Raw genomic sequence first — 27,067 nt, forward strand, 5'->3', positions numbered from 1 at the left:
TGGTTTAATTATATTAACAACCTAATCTATTATATCATTATTTGGAATACCTATCAACATTTATATGACTATTCATCAAACTTGTCTGCCAGAGCTTTGTAATTTCTTCCAATTCATCTCTTGTTGGATTTCCTAAAAATAATAAAACTACTATAACTTTAACATACAAGAGTGTTAAAACACTAAAAAAAAAAGTATATAGTCTAAGTAATTAGGATGTCTTAATTTTGCTATACATACATTCATAAGAGGAACAATCAATAACAAAGCAATCTACATATCATATATATCTGTTTCTTTTACTAAATTCAAAGAATACATTTACTAGGAGCAATGAAGAACAAAAGTCAAGTAAAAAAAAAAAATTTTAGCTGTCCATTACCTTGATAAAACACTGTTTACCATGAATTAAAGATTTGAGGCTAGTTTTGGTCAGTGTGCACAACATCTCTTATAAGAGACAAAACAAACAAATGGTCCATAAAAAATCCTCATATCTACTGCAGGTATGCCATGCTACTGCCCAGGTAGAGAATAACTTGACTATGAAGCAGTAAAAGTAATTAACCGCTTTCTTCAGATGTTTGCTATTTTCTATTTGACTACTGCATAATGATACTTATTAATTTACCTACCTTTATCATTAATGTTACAAAATTTTTATAAAATAAATTTAATATAGGCAGACACTGGAAAAAAAAGGGATGAACTATGGATAGTTCATTAGTAACTGTAATTACTAATAATTAGTGGAGAGTCTAGTATCCTGAACTTACCACTAGAAATAATGAACCAAGTATTTTTGGTTTCAAAGCCAGGAAGCAGGAAAAAAAAAACAGACGATTCTGTAACACTGCATTAGATTCCCAAAATCCACTCCACCACTAGATAGGTAAAGGGGATAAGGCACAAAACAGAACACAAAAGATGCAGTTCAAAGGTTAAATTACATTTGAAGATGCCACACTGGAAAAGCATTAAGCACATGAAGCAGAAACTATGCTGCTGTCAACTGACAAGTCATTTACTACAGTAAGGTGCGCATGGAACTGGATTGTTAGAGAAGCTGACAAAAGGATGGATAAAGATGGCAGCACTGTACTACAGTAAATAAGAAGCAGTACAATGGCTTCACTATTATATGAAAGGCAATAATTGAAAGAGCCTGTATTTTGTACTGTAGGTGGGGCCAAATTAGAACCAGGGACATGGAGTTCAGTTAAAGGTTCCCAAATGTTCCCCAAAGCACTAATACAGCCTTCTACAGGGCTATTTATCATGCAGTCCACTGGTAAATATGCTTTACCAATGTTACTATGGCAAAATGTCATTTGACATTGAGAAAGGTATTTTCAGACAGGCAGAAGTTCCTTTATGACAGCAATATTTGAGGAGCATTTATTAGTGCAATGTGTATTCCCAAGGAGAAAATGTTTATTTGGAAATAATACCAAAAAAACATTTTGCAGAGTTACATCAAACAACATTAAAAGTAGAGCAAATGCTTATCCACTCTTAACAAGATTGGATACTTTCAGCACATTCTATAATATCATTAATTAAATTTAGTCTTATTACAAAATAGTTGCACTTTAACTAGATTATTACCAACTGAGTTACATTTTAAATGGATAACCCTGTAAAAATCTGGCCTACATAAATTTTATTGCACTGACAATGCAAATCAAAAATCGGAGTGTTACTATGTCTACAGAGAGAATTGTCAACTGTAGCTGGAGAATGGTTGCCTGTTTTCATTTTCAAATGTGAATGAGGTTTTAATGGAGCAAAAATCTGACTATTCTAGAAAAGCTTTCACTTAAACTGTGAATTTCCAGGCTTAACTCTATTCACATCTAGCAAGGTAATTTGTTAATAAGTTTAGATGTCAACTCTATGCTCATTTAACATCTCTGATAAACATATCCTCTACCACCCAAAATTTTAGATTTCCAAAGTTTCAGACTTCTGTTCCTCTTGCTAAACAAAATGTCTGACTAGCTTATTTAACTGAAAGGCAAGCTTAAATTTTTCTTCCAGGAAAAAATTCTTCTCACTTTAAAATTTCTCGGTTAATACAAAACTCCCCTCACAATCTCCATTCCATCAGATATCCCGATGACACCAATTAAAACTGAAAGTATGAAAAACAAACTGTCACAAAATGTCAGTTGTTTTAGGTGCAAGACACTAAATATATTCACAATTTCCACTCATATCTTAACAACAAACATTCAAGCATCACTTTTGAAATAAAATTAGCAAACATGTTCTATTCTTAGACATCCTGATTTCAAATGTCTTGCCTCCATCTTCTGTATCTACAGAAAATCCACTAAATACTGGCAAAGTTCTGCATTTTACCTTCAAAATGGAAGTACATATTGTCCAGTCTTCAGAATATGCAAAGCAAGGATTGAGAATATGGTGTGTATGCTATATTCCTAGTTCTAGAGATTAATAATAATAAAAAAAAAAAAGTTAAGACAGTAATTTGATAAGTGAACCATATCTCCACTTCTAAAATTCCATTTTTACTGATGATGCAGAGGGTCCAGATTTTCTTCATAAAACTGACAAAATTCTGTCAATTTTGTGAAGAAAATTCAAAATCATTAGAAATTAAAGCATAACCAGATATCCACTAGCATCCTTCTCTACACTACAATTATTTTATAAAATTTGTGGGAGTCATAATTTTAGGTTACACGAACACCTCAAGGAAGGGTGTTACAAGATGCTAGCATAAACATGCTTGAATTAAGGAGGAAGATCAATTGTAAATTGAATCATAACAGATTTTCTGGCAGCAATTATCAAGAGAGGCAGAATCTTAAAGAATTCTTCATTAGATTGCTCAAAGAAATCATACAGGATCATTGCAAAGCATAAAATTATCCATGAATATCTTCATCCAAACTCCATTCATGCCAAACGTTCTAATTCAGCCCCCTGACACTCAGAATACAGTGCTCTCCTCCAATTACATTGAACAACAATTTTAGGTCATATCTAGTTACAGGCATGAAAGTAAGCTTACTTTATAGATTTTGGGGTGCTAAACATGGAAATAGTGCTTAAAATGGCAGATTGGCTCTTTTTTTTGAAAAAAGTAATTTTTTATATTTATACAAGGTATTTTTTATTTATGTGGCAGCAAGATGTAGCAACGAACATACCTGAATCAAACACTGGACCTTTTCGCCTGTATTCAGCTTTGGGAGCATCCCTTTTCACAATCCAACAATAATCAACTAAATTGGCAGCACTCCATTTGCATTTTTGTTCCATCACTGCAATTGTCTTAATGGAAGCATTAACACTCTAGTGTTAATTTCATTCGTCACTGACAGCACCACAGTTTGGCAGAAAGAAATCCAGGTGTGAGTGCAAGAAATGCATCTTCAATGACATGTTACAGCCCAGGTTTTTGTAAGAAGTAATGAGATCTTCCACAAGCTGCCTGTAATTGCCGGCTTTAACATTTCCTATAAAACCAGTCGAAACATTTCAAAAGGCTTTCCACGTTGATTTCTTGCTATCACTATGGACACATTCAAACTGTTCTTCTTTGAAAAGTTAACTTACTTGTGAGCCAATGAATGCCTGCCTTCATCTTCTCTGTACTGTCTTGGGAATTTCTCTTGCAAGTATATGAATGCAAGACCATTCACTTTCAAAGCCTTCACAAAATTTTTCATGAACCCCCAGTTTGATGTGGAGTAGTAGAGCAATATCTTAATGTGATCTACCAGAGGTTCAAATGCTACATTCTTCATTCCAGGTGTTAATACTTTCATTGAGGCCAACTCCTCTTCTCCTTAGCACAACTATCCCACTCGCAAAGAAAGCAACAATACCTAGTGTAACCATTCTGTAATCCTAATAAAATGGCGACTACCTTTAAATCATCAAATATCTGCCACTCATACTTCTGATAGTGTACACCTAAGAGGATGTTCTCCTTGTTTGTGTATGTTTCTTTTTTGTGGACAGCATACACAAGAAGCATTGAAGGCAGCATATTTTCCATTGTGTAATATACCACAATGGAAAATCTAAGGTTACTGCATTGTGGAAAATACACAATGTACTAAAATTAGAAGCATCTATAAATAGTCGCCATTCTTCAGGAACATGCCTCATGTTCATTGCTGCCATTAGATCATCCTTACAAACTGCAAGTTCACCTTCTGTTTCATAGAATTTATCACACAGTCTTTATTTCGACTACAAAATGTCACTGTCACAGAATGTTCTAGAACATCATTTCCCAAACTGGAGTCTGTGGACCCCTGAGGGTCTATAGACCAGTTCCACGGGGCCTGCGAAAGGTTCGGATGGGGTATCAAGTAACACACACACACAGGTCTGCAAACTTTTTATTTTTGAAGGGATCTGTAGATCTCAGTAGTTTGGGAGCAGATGATCTAAAAGATTCCATTGTTGTAGCCTCAAGGCCAAAAGCTCTGCCTTATTCTTCGGCAGTTCAAGATCCCTGATGAGGTCATTAAGCTCACTTTCTGTGATCTTATGTGGTTCAGAAAGATAAAGGTTTGGACAAAATGGTGGATCCCTTGACGTAGATAGCTGCTGTACTTAGTGTATATAGTTAATGTTCATCAGTGTCTTCATCTTCATCAGAGTGTACAGAAAAACAGACAGGTGGTTCAAGAATAGGTAGTACTTCACCATGAGGCAAGTTTGCAATGGGAGCACCATACAGAAGTAACAGTCTTTGATGTGATTTGCTGGCTCCCTCCATATCATGGGCACTACGAAAGGCATAAAACGTCCCTTTTGATTCATCCATGAGTTTTGATGAACAGGTAGTGCAGCATATGTGTGGAGCCCACTTCTTGTCCTGGTTGCCTACTTTACACCCAAAGTAAAAGAAGTATGCCTTTTATATGGCTCGAGTTAAGGGACTCTTTCTTGAAGCTAATGTGACTTCTCCACATACGTAACAGAAGTCATCCGAACTATTCATAAAATTATAGAGCATAATAATCTTACACAATATAAATACTGCGCAAAAAGTAGTAATCTCACAGACAACAACCAAATCACCCAGTACCTAGCCGTATTCAAGGATTACTGTAACAGAGTTGCTGACACATTTGAGGCAACAACTTATCACATGATGCAAAGCGAGATGACGGTTGCTGATCATGTAGTAGTAGTAGTAGTAGTGGCACCTGATGCAAGAAAGCAAGTGTAGGAGCTTATGCAGCATCAGCCAAAAAAAAAAAAAAAAAAAAACACACCATACCCTCCAATTGCCTGTCCAGTTCCTCCTTAAATTTATTTAACCTATCAACTTCCACAACGACAGATGGAAGTTTGTTCCAGCAATTAACCACCCGCTGGCTAAAGGCAAATTTCCGCACATCTATTCTACATCTATCCTTTCTTAATTTGAACTTATGTCCCCGTAGGTTCGTATTCTGAACAAGTGGGAGGATCCCATCAGAATTCAGCGTGCTCAACCCATTCAAGGCCTTATAGACCTCAATCAGATCACCGCGCAGGTGCCTAGTCTCCAGCCACTGCAATTTGCAGAACTTAAGCCTCTCTTGGTAAGAGGATCCCTTCATTCCCCTCACCAATCGTGTTGCTCTTCTCTGTACACGCTCAAGCAAATCTACATCCTTCCTAAAATGAGGCCTCCAGACCTGTACTCAAGGCGTGGCCTGACCATTGCCTTATACAGAGGGACAATCACCTCCTTTTCCCTGCTAGCAAAATTCCTATATATCATTGACAAAACCCCATGACCTGCCCTAGCAGCCTGTCTACATTGCTCAGAAAACTTCATATCTGACTGCACAATTACTCCCAGGTCTTTTTCATTTTCTACCACCTTAAGTGTAGTACCACACAGTTGGTACGTTTCTCTGGGGTTACTTCTACCCATATGCAGTACTTTGCATTTGTCAAGGTCAAACTTCAGTTGCCACTTCTTAGCCCATCTGCCCAAATTATCTAGATCCTGTTGCAGTAGCACACTGCCATTACTGTCATTAACAACCCTGCCAACCTTCGTGTCATCTGCAAACTTTGACATTAAGCCTGATATACCTTCATCAATATCATTGATAAATATACAAAACAACAGTGGACCCAACACCGAACCCTGTGGGACTCCACTAATAACATTAGTCCACGAAGAGCAGCACCCATTGATTACCACCCTCTGTCTTCTCCCACTTAACCATCCTTTTATCCATTGTAGCAACTTACCCTTAATACCATTCTGCTCCAATTTGTACAGTAGTCTTCCATGCGCAACAGTGTCAAAAGCTTTCCTGAAATCCAAGTATATGATATCAAAATTATTTTTTGCATCCAGTTCCTTTGTGACCACATCATAATAACCAATCAAATTTGTCAGACAAGACTTTCCCTTAACAAACCCATGCTGTGTCTGAATTATTGCTGCAGTCTTGTCTAGATGATCCTGCAATGCATCTTTAACCAGTGACTCCATTATTTTACCCGGAACAGAAGTTAAACTAACTGGTCTGTAATTATTTGTGTCACCCTTCGAACCTCCTTTGTGAATTGGGGATACATTTGCACATCTCCAGTCCGTGGGAACCTCCCCTGAATCCAAGGATGCTCTCATAATTATGGCTAAGGGTTTGCTTAGTTGCTTTGCCGCCTCCTTTAATATAACTGGATAGATCCCATCCGCCCCAGGTGCCTTTCTTATGTTTAACTTAAACAATTTCTCCTCCACTTTGCTCTCAGTTATTACAAAATCATTAAGCACACTGCTACAATTTGATAACCTTCTTCCATTTTCAAACTGTAATGATTCCTCACGTGTGAATGTAGATGCAAAATACTCATTCAGTTTGTTTGCTATCTGAGCAGGATCATCAACAGTCGAACCATCGATGTCAAGTGGACCAATCATATTCAGCCCCTTCCTTTTAGAGTTTATATAAGTAAAGAAATCCTTGCTGTTTTTCTTAGCATCTTTTGCCAAAGATTTCTCGTAATCCGCCTTTGCCTGCCGAACCTCCTTTGTGACCTGATTACAGACTAGCTTATATCTGCTACAGGCTTCTGCGTCGCCTGATAATTTATATGCATCCCATGCATTTTTCTTCTCTGTCACGAGTCTCATTAGTTCATTTGATAACCATTTAGGCCTAAACCTTGAACAATATTTCTTCATCGGTATGAAAAGTCTAGTAGCTTCCACGATTAATTCCTTGAATGCTTCCCACTTAGAATTTACTGTTTGTAACATTGTCAGTCGATCCCACTGTACAGAATTTAAAAACTGTCTGAGACCACTGTACTCCCCTTTACGGAAGCAAAAACCCTTTCCTTTACCCCTGACGGTAGTTACCTCTTTGAGTAAATCCCACTTCAGCACACTGTGATCACTGCCACCTAGTGGTTCCTTTATCTGCAAATTCTTAATACACGAATGATCACTGCTGATAACCAGATCAAGAGTATTACTTTCTCTGGTTGCCTCTCGAACATGCTGCTGCAGAAAACAATCATCCAATAAATCCACAAAAGTCTGACTAGTGTGTGAGTGACCAACCCACAAGTTCCAGTCAATATCTGGGAAGTTAAAATCCCCCATTATAAGACATTCTGATTTACTGGCCCACTCTATTTCTCTGTACAATTGTTCATTGTACTCATTCGAGTCATTAGGCCTATAACACACTCCTACTCTTATCTTTGCTTTTGCAGTGCTTATGTCACACCAAACTGACTCAACAGTGCACTGTCCATCTATATCAACTGGATGCACTTCTTTTGATTTTATGTTTTTCTTAATTAACAGCATAACACCTCCTCCCTTTCTGTCCTGTCTATCCTTTCTGTACACATTGTACTCCCCAAATTCCAGTTCTGCATTCCTTATATCTTTGTGACACCACGTCTCTGCTATCCCAACAATATCCGCCTTTGATGTCTTGACCAACACTTCAAATTCATCAAATTTATTTACTATACTTCTAGCATTGGTATACATGCAAGCATACATGCTCCTATGCCTATTCCTAAGATGTGATAAGAGTGTGATGGTACTGAAACTGATGTTGCCATGCATTTTGCCGAGAGCCGTAATTGATAATGTAAAGTAACTCACTAATACAAGACCCCAACCGTAATTCAAAAACAAGAGCCAATCAACAAATTTTAATGTGACCTTCGTATTTAGCAGCATAAAATTAGTCAAAATTGGTTGTTTTCATAACATTTTACATGCTAACCAGTGTTATATACAGGATGTCTCAAAAATATTGGTACAAACGTTTAGGGGAGGTAGGTAACATCTAAAGGAATGTGAATCACATAGGAACCATAACCGGAAACGTCACCATAAGTCGGTAGACGCCGCTGTTCATCAGTTCGCGAGAGGGAAAATTTATGGTTTACTCATTCAAGCAGTAGTCGCCGCATGAAGAACATGCATCGATATACCAACTGTGAGCTGACAGACATGCACCTAGTGTGTGGATTAGCAGAGGGCAATGGACGAGCTGCTCAACGAATTTATGGAGAACGTTTCCCAGACAGACGTGTACCGGACCACCGTTTGTTTGCACGTGTGCATCAAAATTTGTGCGATTATGGGTCATTTAGAGGTAACAGAAGTTGTGCGGGCAGACCACGTTTGACGCGAACTCCCGCCATGAAAGAAAGTGTGTTGAATGCCATCCAGAATAATCCTACTAATTGAATGCCATCCTACTAATTGAATGCCAAGTGTTGAATGCCATCCAGAATAATCCGTTGCCTCAGGTGTGTCTCGTTGCAGTGTACAGCGTGTCCAGCACAATGATTCCTTACACCCCTTTCATCTCCAAAGGGTTCAGTTACTGCTCCCCCAAAATAATCCTGCACGTGTGGCTTTTGCGCAGTGGTTTCTCCAAGGTGTTCAAGACTTGAATTTTCCAGCCTATATTTTGGTCACGGATGAGGCTTATTTCACTCGAAAAGGCTTATTCAATCAGCACAATGCTCATATGTGGGCTCAAGACAACCCACACGATGTGCACCCCCATTTGGCACAACATCGCTTGGCAATAAATATGTGGGCAGGTATGGTCGGTGACTGCTTAGTCAGCCCATACCTGTTACCATCCCGCATGAACTCCGCTAAATATCGGATCTTTCTTGAACAAGTTCTACCAGGGTTACTTGACAATGTTCCAGCAAATGTGAGACGCAACATTTGGTTTCAACATGACGGGGTGCTTGCCCATTATGGAAGGTGTGTTCGTGACCATTTGAAGAGGCATTTTGGACGTCGATGGATTGGTCGTGGTGGACCTGTTGCCTGGCCCCCCACGATCACCTGATTTATCAAGCCTTGGTTTCTTTCTGTGGGGACTCACCTGATTTATCGAGCCTTGATTTCTTTCTGTGGGGGCTCAACTGATTTATCGAGCCTTGATTTCTTTCTGTGGGGGCTCACCTGATTTATCGAGCCTTGATTTCTTTCTGTGGGGGCTCTCAAATCTATCATGTATGCATCGCCTGTGGAGACAGAAATGGATCTCGTGGTGAGACTTGTCTGTGCTGCTGCTACTGTCAAAGAAGCTCCAGGTGTGTTCGACCGTGTCCACCAATCCATGCTGAATCGGTGTCACGCATGCATTGCATCTCATGGTGGAACCTTCAAGCATCTGTTATAACATCATGAAATGCATCCATCTCGTAATCCATTGTTAATATTATGTCAAATAAATGTTTACCACTAATTACTGTCTTGTGTCATTTCTGCTTCTTGTGCCTCTGCTACTACTTTCCCGTGATGTTTCCGGTTATGGGTTCCTATACAATTATACACCTATGCAATTCACATTCCTTTAGATGTTACCTACGTCCCCTAAACGTTTGTACCAATATTTTTGAGACACCCTGTATAGGCCTTATATAACAGCAAAGCCACACTGCACCACTTACTTCCTTCTCTGGAGAGTACTCATATCTTTGCCCTTCTCACAGTCAGCTGTTAGTTTGTTATTTGGTTTTTAGGAGCATTAGCAACTAAGGCCATATTGCTCCTGGATATGCGGTGGTCATTCCCTGACCTTTCCGCATCCTCCGTATTTGGTGGTGACGGGCTCGAACCCCGGTCTAATCAAGAAGCGTGTGCTACGCACTGCTGCTCCTTCCCACCTGGCTACGGAGACGCCTACAGTCAGCTGACTTAAGAGTGCAGTTTAATATGCATCCTGCCAGAATGTACATTAAAATATCATAGTTGACAATAAAATGATGTTTGTATTGTCAAACACAGGCAACCGGTATAACACGGTACTTCTAAAACACAGTTTTGCTCTAACACAATTAGAGAATTGCAGCAAACCGCACATAACACGGTATTTTTGAGCTTTTGTGTGGGGAAAAACCTGCTATTATGTTGGATGTAATTTTTAAACATTTGCATTTTTTTTGTGAATCTCCGCTGTTAACTCCTAGTCATTATGCAAAAATAAAAAAAATAAAAAAAAATTAAAAAAAAAAAAAAAAAATATATATATATATATATATATATATATATAGCCTGTAGTCCCAGTAGCTAGTTAGCAATGAATGGGTACTATCAGTACCCATTCATTGTACTATCAGTTATGTTACTGATAGTACATAACTGATACTATCAGTATCAGTTATGTACTATCAGCACATAAGTATTCATTAAACTATAAGCTAAAATCTAACCTATTATGCATACTAAAAATAATATTATTTACCCTGATAGTACCCATTCATTGCTAACTAGCTACTGGGACTAAAGGCTATTTTGTCTAAAACTAAATTCTTCTAGAATAAATTCCATACATATAGGTATTATGGTACTTACATACAAATAAGGGGCCTTATATAAATACAAACTACACATTAAATATAAAATATGAACACAAAAACGAAAAAGAATAACATGCTGTATGGGTATCACAGCATAAATTGCACCCCGGGACCTGAAATGGCCACACAGGACCCGTTTCTTCCTAAAAACGGTCACATTGCATCCAATGCTGCCACACCACTAGGGATTAATATAATAAGTAAAGAAACAAAAAACCACATACAGCTAAACAACGAAGAAGATAGTACATACATGCACCAAAATAGACCGCTAACATTCATAAAATGTAGTAGCAAACTTTGTAAGACCTGTCCTTACATGCAAACACAGAAAATGAACCAACCTTCTGTCACACAAAAAACGTCATTTACTTAATAACTTGTAAAATACGTGGTATACAATACATCGGACAAACTAGCTCAGAACTCCACCTTCATATGAACCTACACCGCTCACAAATTAACAAATACGATGAAAACTCCACAAAAGATGACAAACTCAGCAAAACAGACAAATACAATAACGAAATAGAATATAAGCATTTCCAAAAGTATAATTTCACCAACACATCCATTGCCATTCTGGCCATTATCACAAACAATACCAAGAGTCATGGAAGACATGTACATACTCGTATATAAATCCCCATACCCTTATGGATTAAACAATCAGTTCAACTGCAGGAACTTCACATACACTAGCCCCGATAAATGTACTTACACTATTTTTCAGCTCAGCAAAAACTGGCAAAATAACGGAAACAAAAACGGTAAAATATTACAAGAGTATAATAAAGACAACTATAAAAAGCCACTAAATATCAAAGACTTTGAAAAACTCCTAATAGAATGGGACACTGATCCCATAAATATTAAAAACATACACAATACTCTATTCTCAATTAAAATAAGCAAGCTAAAAGCCCTAAATAAAGTATACCAAAAGCAAAAAACACAGAACAAACACCTCAACCATACCCTCTAAGACATATTCATATTCAGAATAGGCATAAATTATGCCGACCACACCAAAATAGAATACTGCTTAATCAAATTCCTAAACCGATCATACAACAAGGTAAGAATAAGTAACATCATAAATAATAATAAGAATTACCTACCCATTAGAAACACCCAAATTAAAGTTAGATACAGCTACACCAAACCTATAGGATTAACAATCTGCAACTACAAAAACACGATAGATAAAATTAATGAAGAAGACCAACCGTGTTACTGCCAAGAAAGTAAATATAAAGACTTCATTAATACACATTACAACCATATTATCACAGGTGACCTCAATATTATCCAAGATAACACACTTAGAGAGACCATGAAAAAGGGCACAAAATTCAGACCAAACACCCCAATCAATTTAAAATACATACGAAAATCAGTATACACAGATCTATTACAATTTGCATTAAAAGCCGCATACAAACACAACAAACCTATAGAATCATTCCAAAACTGGATAAACACCACCACTGAAAGCATATTAAACAGTTTCAAAGAAAGCATAGCACTACAAAAAAATGATAAACAAGATAAACAAATTAAACTAAGAAACTTCAACAGCAAAATAAATAAATACAAAACAAATTCGTGATCACAAGCACAGATAAAGAAAATAATAACTTCAGCATTATGGGTAAAAAATACTACATAGAAGCTATCAAAGAAGAATTGAATCACAATGACACATACAAACTTATAGACACCAAACCAAACAGCATCAGCAAAAAAATCTTGGCTATGCATAAAAAACTTAAAATAAAAATAGACAGGATGCATTACCCTTACATATATTGGATACCAAATTATCACAAAGTGCCAACAGGAAAAAGATTTATTACATCAGGCAAAAATAGCTATTAAAGTATTCCAGTAAGATAATGGAAGATAAATTAAAAGACATTACTAATGAAATAAAAAAAACACCAGAATTATCAACGACAACAAAAAATATTTGGACTATATCACAAAACAAAGCAATAACATAAAAAGTATATACACATACAACTTCAAAAACCTCTTTACAAGTATAGCACACGGCAATTTAATAGAAGTACTCCTGCTATACTACCAAAAATATCACATCATAAAATGCAGCAAACAATATTGGAATGACCTCGTCAAACTCTGTGTCAAAGGCAACTATGTATTAATGGGAGATAATATATACATGCAATACAGGGGGATAGCTATGGGTTCTAGCAGTTCATGCTCCATAGCTAACCTTCACCTGCACCACTATGAAAGCAGCATCACAGACAATATTACATTTTACAGATTTATTGATGACGTACTTGTGATCAACCATGACAATTTTGGAACAGTAGCACAGTATATTTACCCAACAGACCTAACCATTGAACGGACAAACCCGGATAACAACCAGCAAGCAGTCTACTTAGACAGCAAAATCGCCATCAACCATAATGAAATATATACACATCACTACGATAAGAGGGACCACTTTAACTTCAATACAATAAAACTCACCCACTGGGAGAGCAATATAGCAAAACACATACACGGAAATACAATCAGAAATCAAACAAACAGGTTGATAAAAATATGCAACAATATAAATAGCGTAAAGATAGCCATTCAAAAACTCATTAAAACTCTCAACATAAAAAAAAATACCCACCCAATACAGTAGGTATCATAGAAAAGCAGCCATACGTGCAAATATTAGAACGTACCACCCTAATGTCGACCCACATACATTCTTAGAAAATAATCTAAAAATACCATAACATTTAATAAAATTCCCCATGTTTATACAGTTTTTTGCGCTCAGACGAGGCTCGTCGTCTGACCACACTACAACCCTCAGATAAAAATAAGATAAAAGTAATAGAAAATATCACCTAGTAAGAGGCTGTATATATGTATATAGCCATACCAGGGGACATATATGCGCTGTTATGCCTTAGAAACGCGTTACAGGCGCAGTCCGAGGTAAGGCAAAAACAATGTACAAATAACTGTAAAAAGATATGTAAATACAAAGGTAAATGTAAATAGAATTTGATAAGACAAACTTAAATCCCATTGTAGGCATATTTCATAAGGAATTAACAGAAAACCAACCACCCAACAACCAAATAAAGCCCCCACACACACACACACACACACACAGCAGACATTAGCATAGCATGTCGGGGCCTGAGGCTAATGCACCAACACGACACAGTATAAAGTAAGTGCGACTCCACAGTAAAATGCTTCGCTACCTATATAACAATTAGAAGGTGGGAAATAAACCCCTTTCTAAACTGCAACTTCCTCAGGACAGCAACAGTAGGTAAGAGCCTGCACAATATCGGATGGGCTTTGTGTCCCCTATCACAGTTTGCTGTAGAGAACGATCATAAAAATTAAACTAAAATAAAAATAAGTAAATGAGATATTTAAAATGTAAATTTGAAAATATTAAATTTAAAATGTAAAATTGAAAATTTTAAAAGTAAATTTGGAAATAATAAATTTAAAATATAAAATTGAAAATTAAAAATTTTAAATGTAAAATTGAAAGTTAAATTAATATAACAAAAAAGCAAAACTGGTATAGGGACAACAGAAACGGGTAGGTATGAGACATTACATCAGATGGGCTGTCAATCCACTCAAAGCCCCCGAAGAAGGGGATTGACGGCCACGTGATGGAATGTACTATATTATAATATAGGTAAGTAAATGTATTGATGTTTAAAATTAGTATTGAATTAAACATAATATTAGCTGAAGGTAATGAAAATTCATTATCACACACTAATATACTTCATAAAATTAATGTATAGTATATACAGTAATACCCCGAAGTTACGCGATAGGTGGGTCCGACGAAAATCGCGTAAGTCGAATTCGCGTAAGTCGGGGTACAACTTTGCATATAAATACATATAAATTTTGCTTAATTGGGACCAAGGACTAACAAAAACACCTAGTTTAGAAGAAAAATATTAATAAAATTGCAGTTCTTTATACATATTAATACAAAATATGTATTAAAAAAAACAAATGACTTACGTTAAAAAGTTATTTCGATGTCGATGACTTCATAAAATCTAACAAATTCGTCTGACGACACAGCGCGTTCTTTTTTTCACGCAGAATTTCTTCGTAGCAAGCTAATAATTTTTTTATTCCTTGCTTTGTAGCTATAACGCGTTCTTCGTTGGAGTCTATGTTTTCTAAAATTTTTAAGCCCTTTACAATTGAGCCCTTTTCAATTTTCAACCTGTCAAGTTTGCAATTGTCATCTGCTTTTCGCCGTTGCTTCATTTAGGCCTGTAGCACGTGCAATATCACATGGTCTTTCATTTCGCTCAAAGCGTTTCACAATTTCATATTTTTTCTCTATTGACAGAAGCGGACTGGCCATAAGCCTTACGGGGAAAACCACGGTGGGCTGGAGGCCGGTGTGATTTTGGCCATAAACCGTAGTATGAGGCCACTATAAATTTTCCCGGGTAAGAATTTTTGACCCAGTCCGCCTCTGTTTATCGATAATTGCTTTTCTTTTTCTCTCTGAATCTGCAGTGTCTTCACCAGTACGCTTCCTTTTCACACCTTTTAAGTATTTTACTAATTTTTAGGGAATAAAGCACAATTACAAAACGAGGAGGCACGCTTGATACGCATAAACAAAGCTGGGCGCATGTAGCAACTGAATAAACAACACCATAAAGGCAGAGATACACTATTAACACCTCACATTTCTAGGGGTTACTACCATAAAACAATAAAAAAATCCAGTTGCGTTTCTGCTAGTGAAATCTGTTATAAACTGGTAGTAAAGTCGATCTAATTGCATTTGCGATTATACCAATAGCTGGAATTGTATTGGTTTTTACATTATTATGGTGAAATATGTTTCCCCTTCACTGATATAAAAAACATAAAAGCAGCAAAGTTGAATTTTGTTCATCTTTCGCTCTCATTCTCCGCCGTCGCACCGTATATCGATAACATATGAAAAACGACCTTGAAGATAGTGGGCGGCAGCGTTGCCAAACGAAAAAGTCAAGAACCGCGTAACTCTGAGTTCGCGTAAGTCGGGGTAGCGTAAGTCGGGGTATTACTGTATATAAAATATTTGAAAATCCCCGTGTTAGGTTCTGTGCTATTGAACTTTTGCTAGTTTGAGGCCATAAAAATTTGCGACTTCGAAACGTGCCGTTTGTAACTTTAAGGTTTTTGTAAGGTTGTTTTGGTTTTTATTTGATCATTTATAAATTTTTCAGTGTATGTATTACTAAACTTTGTTTTTAAAAAGTGTATTGGAATAATTTCTTTGTTGTGAATTAAATTTCAGCTCTAAATTATGCCTAAGGAAATTAGGCATAATTTGGGTAACTACCGATTTATTTAAAGAATGGATTCTAAATTGTTAGACCATCCAAAAGATTTAAGTAATCCAAAACGTTGAAACAATGTTCCTACCACATAATACAACTTCTTTAATTCAGCCATTAGATAAAGGCATTATATATCTACCTTTAAAACTCATTACATCAGAAAATCGTTACAATGGATTTTGGAAAAAATTGATTCCAAATCTATTGAAGTGATGGAGGCATGGAAACATTTTTCAATTGTGGACTGTATCAGAATCATATTACATCGCTTGATCGCTCAAAGAAGTAAAACCATCAACACGTGCGTGTTGGAAAAATGTATGGCCAGAGTCAGTTCATTCAGGAATATGGTCCAAACGGCAGAAAACAGAATATTGGGACAATTGTAGAACTTGCTAAGTCAGTAGAGGGGAAGGTTTTTATGATATGACTACCGAACACATTCACAAATTACTGGTAGAAAAGAGGCTGGTAAAGTGGATTTGGTGGAAATGGCATCAAAGGTAAACCAAATCAAATTCAGGTGATAGCGCAGATGAAAATTCTGAAGTTCTAAATTTTACACAAAGCATATGGGAAAGCATAAACTTGGCCGAGCAATTAGAATCTTATTTATTTTTTTTAATGCAGATCCTGCGACTGGAAAGAACACAAAGTTCAAAAGGGAGCTTCAAAGATGCTTAGCTCCATACTATGCAATTTACAAAGATCTATCAAGCAAAAGCAGACAATCCCAGAATACTGATATTTTAAAGAGAGCAAGATACACAAAATCTAGATGCTGCAGAAGGAAGTTCAGAAGGTGAAGATATTCTGCAGCCAAGAAAACGTTCTCGTTTGATTGTGCTTAGCAGCAATGAACATACATTAACTGACATATTAGTTATCACAGTTTGTAAGATGTTTGTTCAGTTATTATAATTTTTAAATTAAGTTTCCGATAGTTATAAAAAATGTATTCTTTGTTAGCTTTTGGAACTTAAGCCCCCTTTTTGTATTGGTTCTTAGTCTCATATAACATGGTTTCGCACTATACGAGATTTTATAGGAACCTAACTACAGTGTTATACGAGGGTTACCTGTACGTATATGCTGTTAGTCTTGCTCCAGTATCAGCATATTTGGCACCTTCTGTGTTCTCTTCTATTATACACCAAAGAAGATGAAAGAAGTTCTAACAAAACCATCTGGAAATTTATACAGGATCATCTCTCTTTCTACTACCCAACCCTGAACTACTGTACATTCTTGATTCATCAGACCAGGCAACTCTTTTCCAGCCATCCAATGTCCAGGAACAGTGTTCCCATGCCCAATGAAGTGGAAATGTCAATGACAATTGGTCAGGTCAACATGGGCACATAAACAGGTCAGCTACTCTGTAGGTATATCTGCAAGGGCGTCTTCTAGAGGGTATGCTCAGAAACATTTCTCTGTGCACCTTGGTTTGTAGTCTGCCATTAACTGAGGGACTGTGACCTATCTGTGGTCCTGGACAGCACGTGCCAACCGTCATTCACCTTAACTGTCAACCAGAGGTGATCTCCCCATCCCAGCACATTGGGTGGTTATCTATCCCTCTTCAGACCATTCCTGCTGCACCTTCACTATGGCAGTCCTCAAGCAGCCAACAATGCCTGCAGTTGCTGAGATGCCTGCCCCACCATCCTAGCACCACAAATCATTCCCTGTCCAAAACTCTATCAGTTCCTTTCCATTCCCCATTGTAAAGGCTTTGTACTGATGAACCGAAAGACAGTTCTGATGAACTGTGCCGTCACTATATGCTGCACCGGTCAGTTCCATCACTCCTAGGTGATATGGAATGCACCCACTCATGGAGAGATAAGCAAGGTCAATGTTTTGGCTCGTGAGTGTATACACAGCTACTATACATATATACTAATCTTAATATGTAGTTTTTTTTGTAAATTACTGCACATACGAGACTTACAAATTAATCTTACTATCCTGTACAATCAACGTAAAATGTACAATCTTCATCTTCTTAATACTGTAGTACATATTCTGAATTAGATTATACTACATGTATATTGCAGTTTCTCAACCAGTGGTACTGGGAAAAATATTTTTGGTACGTGAATAATGGATGGTTGAATTTTTTAAATTTATGAAATTATGAAAAATAAAACATTAAAAATTTCCCCCTCTAAAGATAAATAATTAGATGTTTTACTTATCTTTTTTCAATCTAACAGGAGTTCACAAATCGGGTTGATTTTCAAATTTTTTTTTGTTCAACCTCCGAGCGGATAGGTATATATTTCACGGAAAGTTTAAAATCGCAACAGAATCTTATCTTGCAATGTTAATCAAGCATTTTCTAGTTTATTTTGTATTGTTTTGTTTAATACTTATTTAGTTTGTTCAATTTTTGTATTAAAAATGAAATAAAAATATGTATAATTTATAATATTGCCTTATTATGCAAATATTCTTGACTTTTCCTCTTAATACAAATGCATATTTGAATGAGTGGTACAGAAGTTTTTCAGTTTTGGTTGTACAAATATTGAAAAGGGTTGAGAGCTGCTGCTATATTGTATTAGGAGAATTATATTAAACATTCAAGCTTTTCTTTGTTCTTTTGCAAATTTTATGAACTGTCAAAATAGCATCTTTTTGATATGACCATTTTTCTCATTCCCCTGGGGGGGGGGAAGGGTAAAGAGCTTTAACTGCATTTTTTGCTTGAATAATAAAATGTTAATGTCTTACATATTACATAATACTAAACCCGCCAATGCTAGTGCAATACATAAATATAGGCATTCAAAACTTGTAAAATATGTAAAGAACTACCATCAAAGAAAAGGTAGTATTTTACATACAAAAGTTTCATTTAAAAGTCCAGTAGAACAAATAAATTACAAAAAAAAATAAAAAATAAATAAAAATTATGTTCATAGAAGTTTTCTCATTCAGTAAACAATACTAAGTCTTTTGGGCCCAATACACACCCATGATTTAAAAAGAGTTTAAGAAGGGAGATTGCTCTCTATTAAATTCTGAAAATGTATTTAAGAGTGATAACAGTAAAAACACAGCTGAGAAACACTGTTCTAGATATGGAATAAGTATCATTTCTTGTAGATGATATGAAACAAACACTACAATTTCTATACAGTGTTTGTTTCACATCAATCTGGAACCAATGATCATTTGAAGCCATCAGGCTTCAAATGATCATTGGATGGCATATCAAGTGGACATGTTTTGTACAGAAAAATAAAGTATCAGATTACTGAAGACTATAAAACTGATCTCTTCTATATTTGCAAACAAGAATTTCTAAACTATATCACATTTCTTTATATTTTATTTACCAAGAAAGAAAGGATTCAGGTACCAAAATTACCTCTCCCCCAAGCTTTCTTTCTTGGTGCTCAATTCATCTCAGACCATACTCTCAAATGACTCTAAAAACTCTCAACTTTTACTCTCAAATGACCTTAAAATATATAATATGCAATTTAAAACTAAAAGTTATGATATGAAACAAATTCCATGGCTCTTCTAAGCATACATCTGCTATGACAAAAGACTGCATTTCTGAAGTTGTTTATAGAAATATTCCTGATACTTGCCTGTTAGACTTACAAACGTCATTAACGTCCTTCCCTTCTTTGACATTTTAAGCAAATTCTCAGGATTCTTGGTATCCAAACTAGAAATATCTAGCTTTGGTGCAGGCCTCAAATGTTCAGGTAACTCATCAGGTTCTAAGGGTTCATCTTCCTCCTGCATCAGAGTAGAAAAAGATAACTGAGTGAAAAGAAACTTTTTTATGTTACTTTATGTTTTTAAAGAATCTATTATAGTAATAAAAAATTTTTTTTAATTAACTAGTTTATCTACAATACAATAATTAAAGTTGACTTTTATTAACAAGTCAACTTCCTATATATTCAACATACATCTTAAATTCTGCTAACACAATTACAAATAACGATTAAAACAAAAAATTTTCTCCTGTGATACTGAAAATTACTAGCACAAAAGTAAAATGATAATTCAAAAATAGTATAGTTATGTGGAAATAAAAAAAAAAAAAAAAAAACCAGGAAACCAGTTACAAAAACTAAGAGTACCATTTATCACATGCATTACATAAAGGCAGCTACATCTTCTGATAACTATTTCATTTTCACTCTCATAATGAAAGCCAGTTCTTGTTAGTGGAAGCACTTTGAGATTGAGAGAGAGCAGTTATATATGACTGCTGTATTAATCAACTAGATTTGTACCATATAATAGAGGGCTGCTATAATAATCACCAGTTAAACTGTTATTAGAATCAAAGTACAGATTTCAATATTTTTAGTATGAAGACAGAAACACTAAACCAATACTGTAAAAAACACTAAGTACCATAATTGATATTCTAGCTACCATAGCAACCTAGCACCCAGAATTTGTTGAGTAAAAATAGATTATTCTGAAACAACACTGGTACAGGATCAGCCATATTGCATTTTAATTTAATTTCCAGACAGTAAGAAAATGAATTTAAAGTTAAATTAAAATGGATAAGCATTTAAAATAAATTTTAGCTTTCATCATCAGCCACTTTCACTCCACTGCAGGATGAAGGCCTCTCCAACAATTTTCTGCTTCCTTCTGTTTAGTACAATGGCCATCCATTTACTACCCATTAACTCGTGAATTTCATCTGTCTATGAAATTGTAATAGAAACAGAATTGTAATAGTACCACAGAAAAGGTTAACTTGGCAAGATGAGGATGACAAAAATTGCTGGTTGAACCTTAAAGAAGGGAGATAAGAAGTTTTTCATAAATGTGATTACAAAGAAGAAGGAAACAAATCAGATTGTTCCTGTGCATAATGGGTGGAAGTCTTAAATGAACCTAGCTGATGTTGCTGATGAATTCATCAGCAACATCAGCTAGGAAATTATCTGATAATTTCTGATTATGAAATTTTGAAAGCATTATGAAATTATCACTATTGAAATTATAGATGGTTGTTTATTGAAAAACTCTCATGCCTAAAGCCTAAAGACCGGTAGGGTGCTTGGTGGTGATGACATATACCCAGTAATTTTGAGAGAGGTGGCAAGATAGTGAATTGAACCATTAAGGTTAATTATGAGGGCACTATTGAACTCAAGTGAGAGTCTCTTGGAATGACAGTGTATCATCAATGCATAAAGGTGGTTTTAAGAACAAAGTGAATATCTACCAACTGGTTAGTTTGATTTTAGTGGTAAAGAAAATCATGGAGGCAGTGATCAAGAGTACAGAACAGGAGAAATGTAATTGTGAAGGAAACAAGGATTGTTGTATAAAGGGAATATCATGTTTAACCAACGTGGTTGGCTGCCAAAATAGTTAACCAACCTGGTTAGCTATTCTGACATCATCATCATCAGCCATTTTCAATCCACTGCAGGATGAAGGCCTCTCCAGCAACTTTCCAGTTCCTTCTGTTTTGAGCACTGGCCATCCATTTACTACCTACGAACTCGTGAATTTCATCTATCCATCTCCGCCTTTGTCTTCCAGGTTTTCTTCTAGCTCCTCTTGGATACCATTCTGTTATTTTCTTAGTCCATCTGTCATCATGTCTTCGAGCTATGTGTCCTGCCCAAGACCATTTTAGTTCTTTAGTTTTGATAAGAATGTCCTTTACTTGAGTTTGCTGCCTAATCCATGTGTTTCTCTTCTTATCTAACAGTCTGATTCCCAATATAATTCGTTCCATTCTTCGCTGTGTAGTTCTCAGCTTCTCTTCCAATCTTTTGGTGAGTGCCCAAGTTTCACTTCCATAAGTCATGGTGGGGAGTATACATTGGTTCATTATTTTACGTTTCAGACAAACTGGGATATTGCTCTTCAGTATGTGACTATATTTCCTGAATGCTATCCATCCAAAATTTATTCTTCTCTTGACTTCCAGCAATTTATCATTATTACAGCTAATAACTTGTCCCAGATAAGTATGACTCCACCTTTTCAATTACTGCTCCTTCAATCATTATTTCCCTTTCTGTGGCATACTTGTTCATCATTACTTTTGTTTTAGCCATATTCATCTTTAGTCCAAAATCCTTACTAGCAGTGCACAATTGATTAAGATTTTCCTCTAATTCTTTGGGATCGTGGCTTATGACCACAATGTCATCTGCAATAGTTTAGGTACTCTCCATTCACATTGACTCCTTTCTGCGACCAGTCTAATCTTCTGAAAGCTTCAAGGGCAGCAGTAAATAGCTTCGGAGATATTGCGTCTCCTTGTCAAACTCCTTTCTCAATTTTAAAATTGCTACTGTCTTTGCCTAGTCTAATAAAGGAGGAAGCGTTCTCATATATTTTCTTCAAAATCATAATGTATGGGGTGTCTATATGCCTTTCTTTCTAATGCCCGAAACATTGCCTTATGCATACCTTTTCATAATCCACAATTTCCAGGCATAATGGTGTTTTATATTAATTTGCTTTCTCCATTAGCTGCAATATTATGTGCAGGTAAGCGATAGTTGAGAATGCTGTCCTAAAGCCACCTTGCTCTTTCAATTGAGTCTCTTCAAGTATTCTTTCTAATCTGTTAGTAATTACCCTTGTGAACCACTTGTAGATGTAGGACAACAAGCTAATTGGTCTATAATTTCCAATTTCTGATTTATCCTTTCTTATGCAGAAAAATTATGATTGCATTATTCCACTCCTTAGGCGTCATGCCTTTCCTAATGTATTTTGTGAAAAGCCTTGCTAGTTTCTGTGTCATGTCTCTTCCCAATTTTAACAACTCTACAGTAACTGTTCCAGGTAAAATAATGGAGTCACTGGTTAAAGATTCATTACAGGATCATCTAGACAAGGCTGCAGCAATAATTCAGACACAGCATGGGTTTGTTAAGGGAAAGTCTTGTCTGACAAATTTGATAGGATATTATGATGTGGTTACAAAGGAACTGAATGCAAAAAATAATTTTGATATCATATACTGTATCTGGATTTCAGGAAAGCTTTTGACACTGTTCCGCATGGAAGACTATTGTACAAATTGGAGCAGAATGGTATTAAGGGTAAGTTGCTACAATAGATAAAAGAATGGTTAAGTGGGAGAAAACAGAGGGTGGTAATCAATGGATGCTACTCTTCGTGGACTAATGTTATTAGTGGAGTCCCACAGGGTTTGGTGTTGGGTCTTCTGTTGTTTTGTATATTTATCAATGATATTGATGAAGGTATATCAGGCTTAATGTCAAAGTTTGCAGATGATACAAAGGTAGGCAGGGTTGTTAATGACAGTAATGGCAGTGTGCTACTGCAACAGGATCTAGATAATTTGGGCAGATGGGCTAAGAAGTGGCAACTGAAGTTTAACCTTGACAAATGCAAAGTACTGCGTATGGGTAGAAGTAACCCCAGAGAAACGTACCAACTGTGTGGTACTACACTTAAGGTGGTAGAAAATGAAGAAGACCTGGGAGTAATTGTGCAGGCAGATATGAAGTTTTCTGAGCAATGCAGACAGGCTGCCAGGGCAGGTCATGGGGTTTTGTCAATGATATATAGGAATTTTGCTAGCAGGGAAAAGGAGGTGATTATCCCTCTGTATAAGGCAATGGTCAGGCCGCACCTTGAGTACTGCGTACAGGTCTGGATGCCTCATTTTAGGAAGGATGTAGATTTAGAGAGAAGGGCAACAAGATTGGTAAGGGGAATGAAGGGATCCTCTTACCAAGAGAGGCTTAAGTTCTGTAAATTGCAGTGGCTGGAGACTAGGCACCTGCACAGTGATCCAATTGAGGTGTATAAGGCCTTGAATGGGTTGAACACGCTGAATTCTGATGGGATCCTTCCACTTGTTCAGATTACGAACCTAAGGGGACATAAATTCAAATTAAGAAAAGACAGATGTAGAATAGATGTGCGGAAATTTGCCTTTAGCCAGTGGGTGGTTAATTGCTGGAACAAATTTCCATCTGTCATTGTGGAAGTTGATAGGTTGAATAAATTTAAGGAGGAACTGGACAGGCATTGGGAGGGAATGGTGTGGTTTTTTTTTTTTTTTTTTTGGCTGATGCTGCATAAGCTCATACACATGCTTTCTTGCATCACATTCCACTACTACATCTTCATCTGGGGCTTTGATTCTTCATTTTCTTCAATGCATGTTGTAACTCATCAGGAAGGATATCAAGTACGTTGTACGTATTGCTAATTTGTGATCTATCTTCCCCACTAGTTGCATCATTTCCTTGCACCTCATATAATTCTTTATAATAGTCTTCTGCTATTTGAATTATGCCTTCTCTGCTATTTATAAGTACACCAACACTGTTGTTTAGTTTCAGTATCATTTGTCTTTCTGTATTACTGCTCATAACTGCTGATTTAAGTCCTTTGTTTTCCATTAATGCTTGTTCTACTTTTCTTGTGTTAAATCTTCTTATGTCCTCGCTGAGTCTCTTTCTAATGGCTTTTCATAACTCAAGTATACTCAATTTTGTGCTTGTCAGTGTTTATCTTGCTCTTCATTTGTCGTATTCAGGTCATCATGACAGGTGTTTCTTGACAAATTTTTTCTTCTTTGGAGCCGGAAATACCTATAGGTTTCTTGGGATTAATCACTTTCAAAAAATTGTATTCCTCATCGATATCGCGGCCCTGAATAGTCTTCAGATGCTCAAACTTGTTCTTAAGTTCCAGTACATACTGCTTTTTCTCCTCTTCTGTTAAGATGCACAGATGTAAGAAAATTACATCTATATCAAGTGTGCATCTTACCATTCTGTGAACACTTCCAACATTTACCTTGTTCGGGATGTAACATCATTCACAAAATATCTTCTGAAGTCGGGTTCATTAGTTGTTAATCCATTTGGGCTTCTCCACATCCACTTTCTGTTCACTCTTTTCAAGAAAAGGATGAATTTTAGCTTTATCATTAAATAATATGGGACAATCTTTTAAAAAATTTCCTTGAGATAACTTTTAGAGAAAGCCAATGTTGGTTATTCATTAAGATGCATGTAGTATGATTTCATGATCCAATTATGATAATAAAAATCAATTTAACCCACACTTTAAATCACTTGAATAATTTAAAAAAACTAAACACAATAAATTTTAAAAATCAACCACATATTTAAGTTCTTGGTTGTAAAAGTTCAGTATCCATTAATAATAAATGCAATATACAAATATAAGTTAGTACATGCTTATTGTCCTCTATGGCAGCTTGGTAGTCAGAAACTTCATTGCCTGCCATTCATCTGGAAAGTGTCTGGGTTCAAGTCTCATCTGTAATTAGATGAATTCTTTAGACCTCTTCAACTGAAGCTGTAGTTGGAACTTGGGCAGAAGGTGTTAGGGCCCCCCCTCCATAAGTTTTTCCATTTTTCTTCCCCATGTAACATGAAAATCAACCTTTGAACATATACAAAGAGCCAAAGCATGCATGCTGTAGAGCACCATTTCCCAAACTTTTTTAGTCACTGAATACTTTTCATCTCACAATATGTGTATATGCGTAATGGGCGGTACCTAGAACGTCTGTTCAACTCCACCTCTTATCTCTCTGAAGAACAGTATCACTACAAATGGGCCAGATGTGTGTGTTCTATTGTTGTGTCTGGCCACTTGGCTATCCAGAAGCATCACTCACCTGGACAGATGATTCTGGGTAATCATCCACACCACAGGAAGGTGGGCCAGTCTCAGTAACACACATACTGTCTCAAAAGATATGCTGATCCACCTAGTGTTGCCAGGTGGGCCAGGATCCTCTGGGGGCCCATTCCCAAGGGGGGGAAAAGAGAAAAAAGTCACCCATGGTGCAGGTTATGAAGAAAAAATTAATTATTTTAAAAATCAACCACATATTTAAGTTCTTGGTTGTAAAAGTTTGGTATCCATTTAATAACAAACACAATATACAAATATAAGTTAGTACATGCTTATTGTCCTCTATGGCAGCTTGGTAGTCAGAAACTTAATTGCCTGCCATTCATCTTGAGAGATGTCTGAGTTAAAGTCCCATCTGTAATTAGATGAATTCTTTAGCCCTCTTCAACTGAAGCTGTAGCTGGAACTTGGGCAAAGTATTGACAAAGTATTTTATTATTTTCTGCGGGTTCCAGTGTTTTCCCTATCCGCCGCTGAAGAGTAACTGTAGAATATTTACAATTTGTGGTTTTACAAAACATCTTGATCCACCAACTTCACAGGAATTATTACAAACGATAAGTCTCTTGCCTGAGACCAATGTAGTATAGCTGCACATTTGACCATACTGTCACAACTTATACAACTATACAGATAGTTAGAACCTTCCAGTTCGGTTACAATGAGGTCCGATATATATCTTACAATTTTTCCAATTTAAGATTTATAATTTATGCACCTTATTAGAGGCTGAAGTCCCAGGACACCACCCACCCAACAGTGAATCTGGCACATCGACTTATATATTCTAAACGCCAATATTGCCTTCTGGCAATAAACACAAATTTCCTCATCAGGGCTCCTGTAACAATTCAATTAATATCAAGGCAATATATATACAGTGGTAGTACACTTATTACATAATTATTCTCAGTTGGCAAGTCCTTTCCTTCTGCGGAAAGCCTTGTCTGCAAAGTTAGCCAGTGCCTGATAATTTTCTTTACATTCTAAATACTTGAAGTTATTTACACCAAACTTCAGTCAATGCCTGAAGTTCAAATCGAATATCTACATAATATCGACATTCTAAGATTCTATGTTGGACCGTCTCCTCTGAGCCACATTTACAAAGAGGAGACGCAGCCAAACCCAGAGTAAATAACTTGGAGTTTAGGCTG

At 36.3% G+C, this 27,067-nt stretch overlaps 1 protein-coding gene across 2 annotated transcripts in view; it reads right to left on the bottom strand.

The window, feature by feature from the left end:
• Positions 1 to 27,067, bottom strand: part of boca (LDLR chaperone boca) — an 84,967-nt gene that overhangs the window by 37,650 nt on the left and 20,250 nt on the right. For both annotated transcript variants that reach the window (XM_090389368.1, XM_090389367.1), the window contains exons 2-3: positions 19,841 to 19,994; positions 51 to 132 (exon numbers count right to left, since the gene is read on the bottom strand). In XM_090389368.1, the coding sequence (XP_090245494.1) occupies positions 51 to 132; positions 19,841 to 19,994 (236 nt within the window). The remainder of the gene's footprint in view (positions 1 to 50; positions 133 to 19,840; positions 19,995 to 27,067) is intronic.

The sequence above is a fragment of the Mastigoproctus giganteus genome, unplaced genomic scaffold, assembly GCF_048544385.1.
Source record: "Mastigoproctus giganteus isolate SK-2022 unplaced genomic scaffold, ASM4854438v1 scaffold_15, whole genome shotgun sequence".
NCBI classification, from domain to species: Eukaryota; Metazoa; Arthropoda; class Arachnida; order Uropygi; family Thelyphonidae; genus Mastigoproctus; species Mastigoproctus giganteus.